Source organism: Puma concolor, chromosome A2, assembly GCF_028749965.1.
Source record: "Puma concolor isolate L17-30 chromosome A2, mPumCon1.1.hap2, whole genome shotgun sequence".
Classification (NCBI taxonomy): Eukaryota; Metazoa; Chordata; class Mammalia; order Carnivora; family Felidae; genus Puma; species Puma concolor.
This window is the reverse complement of record NC_141668.1, coordinates 14,657,814-14,675,778: the sequence shown is the minus strand read 5'-3', so window position 1 is coordinate 14,675,778 and position 17,965 is coordinate 14,657,814. Positions and strand designations below refer to the sequence as shown.

At 48.2% G+C, this 17,965-nt stretch overlaps 1 protein-coding gene across 5 annotated transcripts in view; it reads right to left on the bottom strand.

Annotated features, from left to right (window-relative positions):
* Nucleotides 1–4,912: 4,912 nt before the first annotated feature.
* The window catches only part of DENND2A (DENN domain containing 2A), a 102,736-nt gene continuing 89,683 nt past the window's right edge, over nucleotides 4,913–17,965 (bottom strand). For all 5 annotated transcript variants that reach the window (XM_086688650.1, XM_086688657.1, XM_086688661.1 and 2 more), the window contains 6 exons: nucleotides 14,876–15,053; nucleotides 13,197–13,238; nucleotides 8,607–8,724; nucleotides 8,046–8,291; nucleotides 6,362–6,448; nucleotides 4,913–5,263 (listed from right to left, as the gene is read on the bottom strand). In XM_086688650.1, coding sequence (XP_086544776.1) covers nucleotides 5,232–5,263; nucleotides 6,362–6,448; nucleotides 8,046–8,291; nucleotides 8,607–8,724; nucleotides 13,197–13,238; nucleotides 14,876–15,053 — 703 coding nt within the window. In that variant the 3' untranslated portion in view covers nucleotides 4,913–5,231. The remainder of the gene's footprint in view (nucleotides 5,264–6,361; nucleotides 6,449–8,045; nucleotides 8,292–8,606; nucleotides 8,725–13,196; nucleotides 13,239–14,875; nucleotides 15,054–17,965) is intronic.

The window sequence follows — 17,965 nt, the reverse complement described above, 5'->3', positions numbered from 1 at the left end:
AGCAAATGCCCCATCTCAAGATATGTGGCAGCTTTTGGCTTCGCTCTGCCTCCACAGCACCACTTCCTCACTCAGCAGGGACCTGACTGGGCTCGAAGGGCCACCTGGTTGGCCAAGGCCAAGGACGTGGGCGGAGCGGACCCCCCGCGCTGCTGCCGGGAAGGGCCCTGACCCACCCCACCCTGAGTCATCCTAGCGGCCGACCCGGCTTGGCTTGAGGCTGCTGTGCTGTGTCTGGTCCCGCTGAGAGCTTTCCCAGGGTAAGGCAAGGCAGCGAGGGCCCGAAGAGCGACCTATGCCCCGAGACCCAAGCTAAACTCCAGGCACTGGGGCTCTGGTCGGCTCAGGTAGTTGCCCGCCTCCCCGGAGCCCCACTGGATAAGCCCCTTCATACCTGTCAGAGAGGGGAGGGGTGAGTCCGCATGAATCTGGAGTTCTCTGCCAGAAAGAGAACTCGGTCCACACTCTGCCCATAGGGGTAAGAGAATGAACTCTGCTGTAGGAAGAACAACCGTCGTGAGGTTTGGGTGCAGGACTTAACTGTGTGCTCCTAGGAAGACAGCTGGGGTGGGTTGTAGGCAGAGGAGAGGAAGACAGGCAGGGTAGCTGGCTGAGGTGCCCGGAGTTGATCGACGGTGACGCTGTTTGCTTTTTGACCCATTGCCAGGGAAGCTGGCACCAGGCCTCTGTGAATTGTAACCAAAAAGGAGGCAGAGGTTGCCAGTTGCACCCCGCCCAGGATCTGGGTGAGGGTGAGGTGTGGCCACCGGACGAGCCAAGTTAATTGGCCTTAACAGGTGCCAGCAGTTCAATGGCCCTTCTCACCTGCCCTTTGCTTTTCTTACTAACCTTGGCTCAGGCCAGAATCTCCCTTCTTCCTCTGCCTGTTTCAGCCCTTCCTGCCCACCCAAGTTGGGCTCTGGACTCAGCTCACATCAACTCCTCGTGAAGTCTGAGCCTCCCCCCCCCCCCCCCCCCCCCCCCCGCCTGCCCTGCGCACACCCACCTCACCCTCCCCTGAGCTCACTCCTACAGCAATCTCTCCTCGGGATTTTTGGGGGCCTAGCATGTACCACCTTGGGCTTGCTTTCAAGCCTATGCCAGGTAACTAGAATGATGGGACCTTTCTCAAAAACCTAGTTCACCAGCTTTGATATCTCATATGAGTGTGGGTGACCCCTTGCAAGCTTATGCCCATTTATGTTTTTATTTTGCAGAGCATTTTAGGAGCCCTTAGGTAATGCTGAAATCAGGACATTCATGCAAAAGTCTCATTTCCAAAACTTGGCCCTAAGATTACTCTCTGTCAGCGAAACATAAAGGAGAATTTGCTTATAAGGGAGGAGATCAGTCACCTGAGGAAGTGAGTCACCTAAGACAGAGTCCTGTAAATGTCTGAAGATGTTTGGTGAACTCCTGGCCAATCAAGGGTTGCAGGGCTTGAGCCCTAGATAGGTTAAGGTGGGTCCCAGGAATCTGCATTTCAAACTCGTACTCAAGGTGATTCTGATGCAGGGGGTGCCAACTCCCCCCCCCCCCCCCGCCCCGAGAAATCAGGGGTCTCTGAGAGGTATGGCTGGAAGGTGATGGGGATAGCTAAGCAAGCTGGAACCTGTCTGAAGAAAGGAATGGAACATTGAAAGGTGGTGGGGGGGGTGCCCTCACACATTGGGGGTGGGAATGAAAATCAATGTAGCCACTGTGGAAAATAGTTTGGTGGTTCCTCCAAAAATTTTTTTAATATACAATCTCTACACCCAATGTGGGGCTTGAACTCACAACCCCAAGATCAAGAGTCTCAGGTAATGCCAAGCGAACCAGCCAGGCGCCCCCGTCTAAATTTAAATGTAGAAATTTCTATATGACCCGCAATCCCACTCCTAGGTGTATCTACTCAAAGAAATTGAAAACAGGTATTTAAATAAATACATGCACACACGTTTGTAGCCGTACTAGTCACAATAGCCAAGAGGTGGCAATAAAGCCAGTGTCCGTTGATGGAAGAATGAATAAACAGAATGTGGTCTATCCATAAAATGAATATCATTCAGCCATAAAAAGGAATGAAGTTCTCACCCGTGCTAGAGCCTGGATGAACCTTGAAAACATTATACTAAGTGAAAGCAACCAGACACAGGTGACATGATGTGATCCTGTTTATAATATCCAGAATATCCAGAATAGATAAATCCATAGACAAAGCAAGAAGATTCATGGTTGCCAGGGGCAGGGGGGAGGAGGGAATGGGAGTAACTGTTTAGTGTTTAAATGTTTAATTTTTGGATGATGAAAATGGTTTTGGTTGTTGCTAATGTTATGAGTGTACCAAATGGCAGTGAATTTTTCACTTCAAAATGATTAATTTTAGGGGCGTCTGGGTGGCTCAGTGGGTTAAACAACTGACTTTGGCTCAGGTCATGATCTCATGGTTCCTGAGTGAGAGCCCCACATCAGGCTCTCTGCTCTCAGCACAGAGCCTACTTCAGATCCTCTGTCCCCGTTTCTGTCTGCCCCTCCTTGTTCATTCTCTCTTTCAAAATAAATAAACTTGAAAAAAGAAAAAAATGATTAATTTTATGTTCTGTGAATTTCATCCCAATATAATAAAAAGCGGGGGGTGGGGGGGGAGAAATGGGGTGGGTATGAAGGAGGCTGTCAAGGATCAAGGAGGCAGAAGGATTATCCCCACTGCCTGGGGGAAATGGACCATGTGAACCGAAATGCAATAACGGAGTGCTTGCAAACACATACACATTCTTCGTTAAAATGTATGCTTTTTCTTGGCATTAGAGGACTTGGTTCTTGGACAGATGCCCCGTGTGAGTCACGACACATAGGCTGAGTGGTGGTCATCTGGTCTAGCCCACCCAGGTCTTCCAGCCACACTTGGTTTCTGAACCCGAACAGTGTTGTCCATCCACAGTCTGCCCTAAACTGTAAGCTGGGATTACAATTCTGCTTTGTTTATCTTGCCTCTGACCCTCCCCAGCCTAATTTCCCACTTTGCAAATTGTAGACAACTTTTTAGTTGATTTAGTTTGAACATAAGCAGAGTTGGACCGGAGGAACGCTGGGAAGGCGGGTAGGAGGGTTCTCCAGGGTCTGATGATGTTCTCTTCTTGACCTGAGTGATGGTTACACGAATGTGGTCATTTGCAAAGGTTTGTTATGCCGTATACTCACGATCGGAGAACTTTTCTGTTATGTATATTTTACTTCAAGCAAAAATGAAAATGAAAATAAGGCAAAGTACTGAGATACTTATACAATGATGCTTTTCTCAATGCTCTTTAGGATATTAAAAACTGCAAATATCCTGCATGCAGAAAGGTAGAGGATTGGTAAAATAACTTTTAGTACATCTATAAAATAGAGTGTTACACAATCATAAGAAATGTTGACAAAGATGTGTATTTATTCACCTGGAGGTGTTAAGTAAACAATATAATATGAAATAAGTTAGAAAAGAAGGTATATTCCAAAATATTAAAAGTGATCATCTCTGGGTAGAATATTGGTGTTAATAAAATAAACTAATCTGAGGAGCTTGTTAGGTACAAATTCCTGAGCTCCCAAGACTCAAGAGACGCCTATTCAGTCTCCCCCGCCCCCCAACCCCAACACACATACCTACCCAGGTTAACTGTGATGTATAGACTGGTTCCTACCATTTTGGGGGGTCTTGGACCCCTTTGAGAATCTGATATAAACCATGGATCCTCTCTCCTAAAAAACAAATGGACATACCAAAGCTTGGATACAACCTGCAGGTGGGAGGGGGTCATTCATGACTCCAGTTAAGAACCTTTAATGGAGAATGACAGGTCAACCTCTTCTTCATTTTCCTTCTTGTTCTTTTTTTTTTTTTTTTTTTTCCCTTAGAAGACTCTTTGCTCCCAACTCCCTAAAGGTGAGAACCTCTGCCAAGTGGCACAGGTCCTTGGGCCATTACAGAGTTCAGACTGCTGGTGCCGTCCGGAGGGGATCAACCAGCGGGATATGCTGTGGTTGGTGGGCCTCAGGCCTGCTTGAGAACTTGCCTGTGCTGCCCACCATTCTTTTCCTGCGTCCCCCCTGCAGCCCTTGCAGGATGGCACTTGGGGTGCAGCCTCTTCCACACCTCCCTGCTTCTGGTCCAGAGGAGTAAGCCTCCTCGCTGGAGCACAGGTCTGAGGAAGCTAACCCCAAAGTCTGGATGCCCCTCTTGTTAACATCAACACCACAAGCCCCTCCATTTTTCCTGCACATGTACTATTTCACTTATGCCGATTTGGGTCCCTACAACGAGATGGGAACGTTTCCTACGATATAAATGGGAATAGGGTCAAAGCTGTGGCTTCCGTGTTTTAAGGACCCCAAGAACGTTTCCTTAACAGACCTTAGCAGGAGATTTCCTTTTTGTGTTTGCCTCTAAAAGTCATGGACTGCTTGGGCAGTGAGTGATGCTACGGCTTTGAAGAGAGAAGGCCATCCAGAGGAGTCAGGTCCTTTGGGGACGAGATGACTGGGTTGTACAACAAATGACCTTGGCCACCAGGTGGCATCACTGGCTGGCCTCAAGTGCAGCTCATCCCAGGAGGCAACTGTTCCTACAGCCCCGATATGACCTCAGGATTCCACACACAGGCCAATCCTTTGGGGAGAGGAAAGGTGTCCCCCACCCCCACCCCCCTACTTGTGAGCAGGAGCGTGGTAGGCATCGCCACAGCCCTCCTCCCCTGACACCTGCCTCTGTCCCCGCTTCTGCCGGAGGAGCACCTTGTTTCTAAGTCCCTGGTCACTGCTCCTGCCCTCCTCCTCCTCCCTCCTCTTGGCTTCAGAGCCCAGCTGCCAGGCAGGATGAACCAGGGCAAGATGGCACAGGGCAGTAGAGACTCTTCCTAGCCCTGGCATAATAAAAAGAAAACCCAAACACTTTTCTTTCTTTTAATACCTAAGGTTAAAAATATAAAAAGTCCCAAACCCAACAACCCAAACAATACATCTGAATGTCGGTGACATGCCTGGTCTCAGGTCCCCTTCACAGCGCTGTTCTGGAGAAGCAGCACCTGCTGCACGACTCTTGGGCCCTGGGTCCTGGGGAGGCTGTGCGGCAGCCGGAAACCATCCTGGCCTTCACCCCACACGTGGGACAACCAGGACCCAGCGTTTCAGAAAGGCCACTAGGACTGTTTTTTTTTAAAAATGTGCTTGCACTAGGAGGAAGTTTCCCCTTGAGGATGAGCCGAAGGTTATTTCTTATGGAGAAACTTCATTTTATTGCCTAAAAAAAAAAAAAAGAAAAGAAAACGAGAACATTTCACCAGGCGGACAAAAGTGAAATCCTGCTCTTTTCATCCCAGAGGTGGTGTGGACAAGCGTGGCCTCCGGTGTCACCTCTGAAGCCTCTCTGTGTGCCCTTGCGTGACGAAAAGGGATCTTCCCCAGAGGTGGGAGTTTTGAAAGGAAGAGCTTCAGAGCCGGAAAGGAGGCTTTGCTCCTGCACTGGTGACACAGGAAGCACTGAATGTGCTGTGTCCTTGAGGAGCCAAGGATGGAGAAGACTCCTGGCGGCCCGGTGGGTCGGGGCAGGCACAGTACGGCCACGTGTAGCTCCTCCTGTGCTTTGTCAGTGCAATTCAACCAAAGTCCTTACGATTCTTTTATTTTCCTTTTAATTTTTATTTATTTTTTTAAGTAATCTCTATACCCAACATAGGGCTCAAACTCATAACCCTGAGCTCAAGAGTTGCACGCTCCACTGACTGAGTCAGCCAGGCACCCCAAGGTCCTTATAATTCTTACGTTTCCACTTTTCAGGGCCACTTGGAGGCTAGTCCAGGCCTTTCCTGCCATACACCCTTCTCTGGTTCCCTTCGCACTTCCTAAACTCAATTCCCCAGAAGATTTGAGAGTGTGGGAGTAAAAAAGGGGACACCTGGGTGGCTCAGTTGGTTAAGCTTCCAACTCTTGATTTCAGCACAGGTCATGAGCTCTTAGTTTGTGGGTTCGAGCCCCACATTGGGCTCTGTACTAAGGGTGTGGAGCCTGCTTGGGATTCTCTCTCCCTCCCCCTGTGCTCCTCCCTTACACACAAGCCTGCTCTCTCTCTCTCTCTCTAACTATGTAAGTTAAAAAAAAAAAAAAAAAAGACCACGGGAGATAACAGCGAAGGAAGATAGCAAGACAGCCCAGGGGGCTGTAAAGCAGGGGGGGTCCTTAGTTTCCTCAGTTTATATTCTGGGGCCAGATTAGAACAGGAGGTTACAATGCTGATGCGGAAGCACAGCTCAGCATTATTTAGGACCCACCCCAGGGGAAGCAACTGGCTGAGACTCCAAGGACCAGAGGCTGGTGCTGGGGACTGACAGCTGGGCCTTACCAAGTCCCTTCAGGAACCTATTGACGCCACTGTGTTCTCCACTGGGGAGTGTTTCCAGGTACTCCTGGGCTCGGACCTCAAACAGACCTGTTGGCAAAAGAAATCCCAGCCATTTTAGTCCCTTCTCTTTCCCTGTCTTCTAAACATACCCATTTCCTTATTGCCATAAAAAAAAACCTTGCTTCTGAGATGAGCGGCTCCTATAAACATGCTCTGAATCGTAAGGTTTCTAAGGGTTTTTATGGCCCTTATAATTGCCCAACCTTGTGCAGTAAGTGTCTTTGGAAGGCTAGAAAGCTAACCCGTATGTGAAATCCTATTTTTATTCAGCAAACACCTTCCAAGTGTCTATACCGTGCCAGGCACGCGGTTTGGAGGATGAACCAGACGGCCCTGGCTTTCAGGACTCCTGCAGCCTCCCATACGAGGAACGCTGGCCAAGTGGTTGGCTTCCTGGGAATCCATCAGCCATCTATCAGCTCAGCAGGGCCAGACACAGCACCTCGTAGGTGTGAGGCCAGGGCGGGAGCCTCAGCCATTCTGTCTTCTTTTCTCATCGTCTTCACTGGATAGAGGCTGCCTTCCATGCTACTTTTAAGCTTTTGTGTCTCTCGACCTTTCTATCAAATAGTGATCTGTAGACAGATATGCTGGTAAAGCAGAGCTTCTCTTTAAAGGAATCCTATCATGGGGAGTGTGACTCATACTTTAATCAATTTCCTTTTGTCTCTTCAGTTACTACTCATCAGAATACCTGAAGTGTGGCCAGCCTCCATCATTACTTTGCAAAGAGCTCCAGGAATGCGGGGCTTTGGTTCCTTAGCCTAGTCTCTGCCATCACAGCACCAGAGGACAGCAAGGCCCAGGCGGAGGCTCTCCCAGGACCCCCCTGCCCTCCCTACTCACTGCACCTGGGTGGTAAGTGTCTCTCCACCGACCCCGGTCTAATCCCATCGGTGACCGTCTTTACCCACATTTCTAGCTTTTCGATTCCCGAAAGGGCTTAAGATGATGTAAGAAAGAGAGGGGAGTGATCTGATCCTCCTTCACATACTTTGCCTCCTCCAGCCCTGGAAATACGATGGAACCCAGCCAAAGGGGACAGGAAGAGGAAGGAGAGAGAATGCAGGAGGGGAATGGGTGGCCTCTGTGGCGAGATGACCCCCATGCTGGGAGAGCCACTGCTGTCCTCCCTCCTGTGTGGTCAGTCTGGCTAAGCGTCAGGAGGCCCTCACACAAAGTGGAGGCCTCGGCCTTCCTCTCCTCCCCTGTCCCGTCCCAGCTGGCTCCTGCCAGGCCCAGTGGAGATGGAGGAAAGAAGGGCAGAAGGGAGGAGGAGAGGCCTGAGGAAAAGGAGACGAGGGGCCAGAGAGAGACAGGGGAGAGTGTTCTCAAGGGTTTCGTCAACTTGGAAAGATAGAACAGAAGGAGAACTTGCCACCAGAACCTGGACTGTGGTTCTGGGAGAGGCTGTGAGAGGGGACAGAGATGGCTCGAGAAGACAGGCAGGACACTGGGGCAGCTGGCTCAGCTCCGAGGTGGCAAGAAGGGGCGTTCTCCAGAGCAGGCAGCCGCACTGGTCCCACCAGGGCCCTGGCTCCATGACCTTCCTTTTTACTCATCTGCCCCCGGGGCCAGGGCGTCCCTAGCTGCCTGGGCCCCCACGTGGAAGGTGCCTCCTCACCTCTGGCATCCTGCCGGCGCAGTTCCCGCTCTTGGATGAAGCCCCGAAAGGTCTGGGTCTCCATGAAAACCTCCAGGAAACGGCGGAGGCTCTTGGAGGAGACGGCTTTGCGGAAGGCCTCTCGCTGCAGGGTCCTCTCCTCACGCTCGCCCGCCGTCAGGAACAAGGAGTAGTGACCCACGATCTCCACGAAGAAGCGGACAAAGGCTTCTGACACCACCTCGTTCAAGGGGCTGGACTCCGGGCCTGAGCACAGTGCAGAGGGGCCGGTGAGGGCAGGGTTGACACAGAGCCCCCGAGACACAGGTTACCCAAGGTGATGAAGTCATTTCGTGTCCCCTTGTCATCAGGGATTTTAGGGCCCAAACGGAGGAGGCGGGAAAAAATCGTCTCACGATTCAGTGTTTGAATGAGATCCAGATAAAGGGGTTGCACACCCACTTTCTCTCCGGGCATGCCTCTCCGGCCGGCCACGTGGAAGGGACAGTCACTTGCCCATTTGCTCCCGGACTGTAATGACTGAAGAGCAAGGTGCAGTTTGGGAGGTGGCTGGGCACTTACCACGCTTGCAGTCCGGGGGCCCGTCGTCCTGGTCACTAGCCAGGTCATTCCTCTGCTCCAGAATGTGCTCCAGGGCTACCTGCAGCTTCCTGGGGAGAATGGAGTCCTCGTCATCCATCTGTAAAGCAGAAAAAGCAGGTGGGCCATTGCCCCAGGGCTTCTGGGGTGGATAGCTACATCCTGGCCAGCAGGTCATGCTGGATACACCGCAGGGCCATCCTGGCACAGTTTTTGGTTTAGCGGAAGGAATATGATTTAGAGACAGAGATCTGAGGTTTGAATCTCTATTCCACTTTTTACAAGCGATATGAGCCTCGGTTTCCCCACTTGTAAAATGGGCTAGCAATCCATATCTACCCCATTGTGAAGATTAAATGCATATAGAAGACATCGATGAAAGAATTTGACAAAGATGTAAATAAATGAAAAGATATTCTGTGTTTATGGATTAGAAAAATCAATGTTGGGGCGCCTGGGTGGCTCAGTCGGTTAAGTGTCCGACTTCAGCTCAGGTCACGATCTCACGGTCCGTGAGTTCGAGCCCCGTGTCGGGCTCTGTGCTGACGGCTCAGAGCCTGGAGCCTGTTTCAGATTCTGTGTCTCCCTCTCTCTCTGCCCCTCCCTCGTTCATGCTCTGTCTCTCTCTGTCTCAAAAAGAAATAAACGTTAAAAAAAAATTAAAAAAATTAAAAAAAAAAAGAAAAATCAATGTTGTTAAAATGTCCATATTACCCAAAGCCATCTATAGACTCAGTGCAATCCCTATCAAAATTGCAATGGCATTTTTTATAGAAATAAAAACAGCCATCCTAAATTTCACATGGGACCACAAAAGACAATGAATAGCCAAAGCAATCCTGAGAAAGAAGAATAAAGCTGGAGGCATCACAATTCCTGATTTCAAATTTTATTACAAAGCTATAGTTATCAAAACAGTATGGTACTGGCATGAAAAGAGACACATAAACCAATGGATCAGATACGAGAGCCTAGAAATAAACCCACGCATTTATGCTCAACTAATGTTTGGCAAGGGAGCTAAGAATTCAATGAGGAGGGGCATCTGGGTGGCTCAGTCAGTTAAGTATCTGACTGGCTCAGGTCATGATCTCATGGTTTGTGGGTTTGAGACCCACATTGGGCTGTGGCACTGACAGTGTGGACCCTGCTTGGGATTCCCTCTCTTTGCCTCTCTCTCTGCCCCTCTCTCTGCCCCTCCTCCACTCACGCTTTCTCTCAAAAATCAATTTAAAAAAAAACTTAAAAAAACAAAAGAATTCAATTCAAAGAATGATGGTCTCTTCAACAAATGGTGCCGGGAAATTCACATGCAAAGGCAAAAAACTGGACCCCTATCTTATACCACTCACAAAAATCAACATGAAATGGATTAAAGATTTAAAGATAAGACCTGAAACTGTAAAACTATTGGAAATAAATGGAAAAAGCTCCTTGACATTGGTCTTGGCAATGATTTTTTCGGTTATGACACCTAAAAGCACAGTGACAAAAGCAAAAATAAAAAAGGGCTACATTGCACTAAAGAGCTTCTGCACAGTGAAAGAAATGATGAACGACAGTCGTATACTTGTGCACCATTGGTGGGAGCGTCAATTGGTGCAGCGGCTATGGGAAACAGAACGGAGGTTCCTCAAAAGTTAACGATAGAACTACCCTCTGATTCAGTAATCCCACTTCTGGGTATATATCTAAAGGAAACGAAATCACTATCTTGAAGAGGTATCTGCACCTCCATGCTCACTGCAGCATTATTCACAAAGGCCAAGACATGGGAACAACCTAAGTGTTCATTCATGGATGAGTGAATAAAGAAAATAATAGATAGGGGCGCGTGGGCGGCTCAGTCGGTTAAGTGTCTGACCTCGGCTCGGGTCATGATATCACTGTCCGTGAGTTTGAGCCCCGCGTCGGGCTCTGTGCTGGTAGCTCAGAGCCTGGAGCCTGCTTCGGATTCTGTGCCTCCCTCTCTCTCTGCTCCTAACCCACTCGCATTCTGTCTCTGTCTCTCTCAAAAAATAAACATTAAAAAAAAAAATCAAAAAAAATAAAATAATAGATAACAAAGAATATACACACACACATACACACACGTACAACATACATACACACAATGGAATGTATACACACACACATACACATATAATGGAATATTAGTTATAAAAAAGCAGGAAATCTTGCCTTTGTGACAACATGGATTGACCTTGAGGGCATTATGCTTAATGAAAGGAGTCAGACAAAGACAAATCCTGTATGTTCTCCCTTCTATGTGAAATCTAAAAAAGCCGAACTTGGGGCGCCTGGGTGGCGCAGTCGGTTAAGCGTCCGACTTCAGCCAGGTCACGATCTCGCGGTCCGTGAGTTCGAGCCCCGCGTCAGGCTCTGGGCTGATGGCTCAGAGCCTGGAGCCTGTTTCCGATTCTGTGTCTCCCTCTCTCTCTGCCCCTCCCCTGTTCATGCTCTGTCTCTCTCTGTCCCAAAAATAAATAAACGTTGAAAAAAAAAATTAAAAAAAAAAATAAAAAAGCCGAACTCACAGATTTCGAGTAAACATGGTGGTTGCCAGGAGCCAGGGTGTGGGGGAAATGGGTATAATCTTCAGGTTGTAAGATAAGTTCCGGGGAAATCCAATGCATGGCATGGTAACTACAGTTAACAACAGCACTCCACTGTATACTTCAGAGTTGTTACTAGGTCTTAAATGTCATCACACACACACAAAGGATAATCATGTGAGAGGATAGAAGTGTTAACTAATCTTATTGTGATAATCATTTCATAGTATGTACGTGTATCAAATCATCATTGTAAACTGGTATATGTCAGTAATATCTCAATAAAGCTGGGGGGAAATTAAGTACAATACAAAGTCCTTGGCACCTAGTAGATACTCAACAAATGTTCCCCGCTGCCCCCACCCTTCAGGATAGCCAGTGCTAATAAGGGAGCTGTGGTCAGGACAGATGACCAGTGTGATCCGAAGTTGGCTTTATGATCTGACCTCAGAGCAGGAGGGCCTTGGGAAGGGCAAGCAGACAAAAGTAATGATTAAAAAAACCGAACAAACCACATTAACATGACAGAACTTTTCAGCAGTATGGCCACGTCCAAGTTTAAAAGCAATCCAACAGAATGCCTGGAAAACCTTACTACCATGATTCTTTGCAAGATCTGATAGGAGTTAGCTCTCTTAGGCGAGTGGTAACAAGAACATATATGTGTATTATTTTCTCTGATAATGAGAGTAGTTTATGATCATTATAGAAAACAAATGAAAGTATTAAAACAATTTAAGATCTCTCACACTCTGCCTCCTTTTCAGTCTCCTACCCCGAACAGTTAGTATCCATGTTTTGGTGAGTTTTCCTTTCCATCTTTTTTAGAGGTGTGCGCATGCGCACACACACACACACACACACACACACACACACACACACACACGTATACACACACACAGTTGACCTTTGAACAACACAGGTTTGAACTCTGTAGGTCCACTTACAGGCAACTTCTTTTTCAATAAATCCAGTACAGTCCTGTAAATGTATTTTCTCTTCCTTATGATTTTCTTGGTAATACTTTCTCTTTTTTTCTCTAGCTTACTTTATTCCAAGTATCTGATGTATAAGACATATAATAAAGAAAATACGTATTAATCAACTGTTTATCCTATCAGTAAGGCTTTTGGCCATCAGTAGGCTATCGGTAATGAAGTCTTTGGTTAAGTCAAAAGTTATTATACACAGATTGTCAACTATGCAGGGACACTTCTAACCCTTGTGTTGTTTAAGGGTCAACTGTGTTTTTTTCTTTCTCTTTCCTTTTGTTTTTTTTTTTTAATTTTTTTTTTCAACGTTTTTTATTTATTTTTGGGACAGAGAGAGACAGAGCATGAACGGGGGAGGGGCAGAGAGAGAGGGAGACACAGAATCGGAAACAGGCTCCAGGCTCCGAGCCATCAGCCCAGAGCCTGACGCGGGGCTCGAACTCACGGACCGCGAGATCGTGACCTGGCTGAAGTCGGACGCTTAACCGACTGCGCCACCCAGGCGCCCTTTCCTTTTGTTTTTTAAGATATTCTTTTTTTTTTTTTTTAAGTTTATTTTATTTATTTTGAGAGAGACAGAGATAGCATGAGCAGGGGAGGGGCAGAGACAGAAGGGGTGAGAAAGAATCCCAAGCAGCCTCTCTGTTGTCAGCGCAGAGCCTGATGTGGGGCTTGAACTCACGAACTTTGAGATCGTGGCCTGAGCCAAAATCAAGTGTCCGATGTTTAACCGACTGAGTCACCCAGGCGCCCCGTCTATAGTTATAACCTATACAAAGCTTCTAACTGTTAGAAAATAATTTTCTAACACAACAAATGGGACTCAATCCATTCCCAAACCCTTCCCCTTTGACCCCTCCTTCTGTCCTGTTCTCAGTACAGCCTGGCTAGGTATCACTCAAGCCTGCCGGCCTATTGTGCAATCCCAGGCCCACCAAGGAGCCTTTCCAGACCTGGAAAATTGTGTCCCAAACAACAGAGAGGTGAAAACAGAGCAGCACGCTGAAGCCAGCCTTTTTACTCACCTGTCTAAGGAACCGATTGTTGACCAGGTCAACCACAAGGACCTGCAAGATGAAGAAAAGGGACGATTACTGTCACCAGGGTTTCTGGGATGCAGTGACAGACTCTTAGCCTTCTTCCTTCTTGGCATCCCGACAGGCAGCTAGGGTGGGGGATAGAGTGGCCCATTTGTGGTTTCCCGACGTTGCCACTGTAGCCACAAGTGATGAAGAGGGGAGGTAGGGGGTGGGGAAGGGCTTTCCAGAATCGCATGCTTTCAACACTGAAACCACAGCTGGGACATGTGTATGCCACAGATTGGACTCCCTGTCCCGTTCCCACGCTGGCTAAGGCAGAGCCTTTGGGACAGATTTTTAGTGTGCAGGTTACTGGGGTGGGCAAAAGATGCTACAGGCCCCCCAGGCCCCCCCTTGCTTCCATTCCATTCGACACTGCCACCCCCCACTCCCAGCTCGCTCTCTCCTCTCAGCTACCCAGGTGGCCTTGTCCTTTCTCTGAACGGGACAAGAAGAGAGAAACCCAGAGGAGTGGATCCAGCTGGAGAATAAATCAAGCTGCAGGTGCTGGGCTTTCATTAGTCAAAGCTTTTAGGGTAGGCACCTTCCCCTTGTCTCCGTAAACAGGGACTGGGGACTGGGACCCGGGCCAGGTGGGCCAGGTGTTGCGTGAGGCAAGTGAGGCGCCTACAGCACAGGTCAGGAAAATGCTGGCCTCTGCTTACGTGATCCGGGGAGTGAGGCCCTCACTTGGGCCTCGGCATGGGCCACACTGGCTATGATGAAGAGCAAGGGCCTGCATGGTCACCATGTTCTCACCAACAGCTGGAAACACAGGCTCTAATACAGCCCAGAGACTGTGCCCAGGAGCTGAGGGAGCCCTCCCATTCCTCCTTCTGGGGTTGAACTGAGCCATTTCAGGGATCACACAGTACCCAGACAAGCTCCTTGCAGTTCAGAAACTTACATGCGAAGAGCTGTGTGTGCTGGTGAATACTTAATGGGGCTTCAGGCTACCTGGGCAATTAGAAGAGCTACGTCTGGGGCCCGGGGGTGAATTTCAGGGACAGGCGTTCCCCAGGGGGTTTGGAAGTGAGTAGTATCAGTTAGGCCCCTCTGGTTCCCTCTCTGAGTGCTGGGAGCTCAGGACACAGGACAGTGATTATTTAGAGGAAGGAACTGGGGCTAAATACCCACAGAAATGCCAGGTAGGATGTTCCCTGCTTGGGTGCAAGCCTGAAAACCCAGCACTGGAGGATTAAAAACATTTTGGTTGTTGTCTCTTTAACTGATATGAAAAAGGACCTGTTCGCACAACCTGTCAACTTTGTTATTAGTCCAAATATAAATTCCAGTTAGCTCTTGTGTGCTCCCCGCCCACCTCCCAGTTTGGGGGAATGCAAGGGAGGGGACGTTAGGGTAGATGGCTCCTTCTGGATGAAACGTTTTAACATCTGGTTAAGTTGTAGATGTCTGCCCTTCTCAGGCCAGTAGGTTCATTTAGAGGAGAGAACTGAACTTGCGGCTACTGAGGGTCCACTGAGGCGGACTGGGGTCGGGGGCGTGGATCTAACAGACAAAGCCATGGGGTCCCCTATTCCCTGCGTGCCTACAGTGCCTTAGCCAACACCTCCCCTCTACCTCGGGCACCCTCGGGAGGGAACAGGGATGCCCCCAGAGCTCACCTCTTCCAGCGGCAGCTCCCTGAGCAGTGGCAGCGAGCTGGTGAGCAGCCCGATGAGGAAGGGGGTTGGTGAGCACACGATGTCGATCATGGTGGGGGGCAGCACGGGGATGTAGGTGTGCTGCCAGGTGAACGGGTAGATGGCGGCCACCATTGCATGGCCGCACTTGGACAGCGTGCTGCAGTGGAGGGGAGAGAAGGGGAGAAGGTGCAGATTCAGGGAAAGCTCCAGCCTGCTCAGGCTCAGAGGGTGGGCGGCCTCCATGGAGGAGGCTGGAGACAAATGTGGGCACTCCTCCCCGAAGGCGTGTTGGTCAGAAAGGGCGTCACGTGTGTAAGCAGGTACATCACGTAACAGTCCTAGCGCAGAGTATATCAGGCACATGGAGCCTGTGTGAGGCTTGGACACACAGCCAGAAGGACAGATTGAATGCCTCAGCTAACTTTTGCTAGTGTCCCTTCACATGCAAGCTACATTCTTTTTTATTTTATTATTTTTTTAATGTTTATTTTTGAGAGAGCATGAGCAGGGAGGGACAGAGAGAGAGAGGGAGACACAGAATCCGAAGCAGGCTCCAGGCTCTGAGCTGTCAGCACAGAGCCCAACGCGGAGCTCGAATCCATGAGCCCCGAGATCATGACCTGAGCTGAAGTTGGACGCTGAACCTACTGAGCCACCCAGGCGCCCCATGAGCTACATTCTGGTAAGATCTTGACCACATCATTCACTTTCACCCCTCTTCCCCATATCCTTCCAAAACAACGAAAGCCTCTTTTCTCATGGATGCTCATGGATTTCTCTTACTGAAGACAGTTTTATATTCTAACACTAGCTGCTTCTTCGTTCCCTTCCGCACATTCGCTCAGCCAAGCACGAATACCTAGGTGCCATCAGGGCAAACAGGGTGGCTCCTCTGGCATTTACATGGCAACCGCCAACTGTGAGGCTCTCCTTGTAAGCACGAAACTCATATGCAGTCAGTTACCCCTTACCCAGAATTCAAAACTTAACAAAAAAACACAACATTCTCTCTTAAAGAATAATGATCATGGTGTAGCCTTTATCGGCAAGCCCTGAGCTCCACTGATCACCGTCCCCAGTGCTCTGTGCGGAGCTTGAGTTCATGCCTGGTCTGCTGGATGAATGGGTGGATTACCCCAGGCTGTCATCTGGAATATCAGCCCCACTGTGCCACAGATGGTGATGCCTGGCAGCCTCCCAGGGTGGGCAAGAGCTGACTTTCCCTTCTTCTGGGCAGTTTCTTGTTGCTGGTGAGCCTGCTGGGGTCAGACCGTCTCTGTTCACATCCTAGTATGCTGTTCTAAAATGCCATGGGACTCAAACGTCAGAAGCTTGTTAGAAATATGTGTAATGTAAGAATAGAATAAAAGTGAGGGCCCATGGGTTCTCCCTGGAGTATACAGCATCCTTCTCAGGCCACAAGCCCTATAACCAGCATTTGATTTGTTAGGCCACCGTTTTAATGTTTGCCCCAGTTTTCAGCTGAGTTCTGTTTAGGAAGCAGAGTTCTGGATAGATGAATGCCCCCTTACTGGGTTCCCAGGGATGTCAGGCACCTATAAAGGCATGCATACCTTGGAGATACTGTGGGTTCTGTTCCACACCCCCACAATCAAGCAAATATGTTTGGGACAGGGAGTCAAATGATTTTTTTTGTTTTCCGGTGCATATAAAAATTATGTTCATAGTATACAGTATGCAAATACGCAATAGTATCATGTCTATAAAGTGTATAGATTTCAATTAAAAAACAGTTTGTTGCTAAAAAATGCTAACCATCATCTGAGCTTCCAGTGAGTCATAAATCACCAATCGCAGATGACCATAACAAATATAATGATAATGAAAAATATTGTGAGATATTACCAAACTGTCACACAGAGACACAAAGCAAGCAAATGCTGGTGGAAAAATGGTGCTGATAAACTTGCTTGAAGCAGGTTGCCACAAACCTTCAACTTGTAAAAAAAACACAGTATCTGCAAAGTGCAACAGAATGAGGTATGTAATGTCATGGTCATAAAACCTTCCCAAGCCCATTTTAGTGGAATCACTTAACTTTGGCTTCCTTAAGGAGAAAAGATATTGGCTAGCAAGTGAAATACCCAGACAGAAAAAGACAAATACCGGATGATTCCACTTACATGAGGGACTCAGAATAGGCAAATTCACAGGGACAGAATAGAACAGAGGTTACCAGGGGCTGGGGGAGGAAGAATAGGCAGTTGCTGCCTCTGGAAATGGGCAGTGTTGATGGCTGCAAACACTGTGAATATACTTCCTGCCACTGATCTGTGTACTTGAAAAGTAAACCTTCTGTTATCTATGGTTTGCCACAATAAAAAAATAGCAAAAAAAAAAAAAAAAAAAAATCACTTACTTTCTAAGGGATTTCCTATGAATGTGGCACTCCCTGAACATCCTTAAAATACATACCAGCCCTCTTTTCCATCCCATCTGCACTCGGGGCCCCTCGAACCAGAGTAATGTTGAATCTTGTTCATTTATCAGCATGAGCCCTCTGACCTTCCTGTTCCCTGTCTTCGCAAACCATCACTCTCTGAACACTCACTGGGGTCATGAAATGCTTCTTAGTAGCACGGAACCCCCATGTTGCCCTGATATGTGGTCCTAGTCTCTTCTTCCAAATTATCACCCCCAAAATGAGAGGGATGCCACCCCAAGATTTCCTTCTTATCACTATAATACCTTCTTTGTAAGAGTGAGGTATACAAAGTATGTAATACCCTCTTGAGTAACAGTGACCTAGGATAATTAAGTCAGGACTTATACCAAGGAGAATAACAGCAATCAGTCAGCCAGTGGCTTGGGGTGACTTCTGTCTTCCAAAGAATCTTCTCTCAAAGCAGAGAAGCATTTTCCTAAGGCATCACTTTCTCTGAGATACCAGGAATGTTTATACTTTCAGTGAGTTGCACACCATTTGTGTTTACTTTTCTTGATCACGAATGTGTTGAATTTACTCTGTTCTAAATTTCTTTAGTTTTAGGACTACTCTGTGTCTGTGTGTGACCAGTCTACAAAGGTGATCTGCTCACATACTATAGT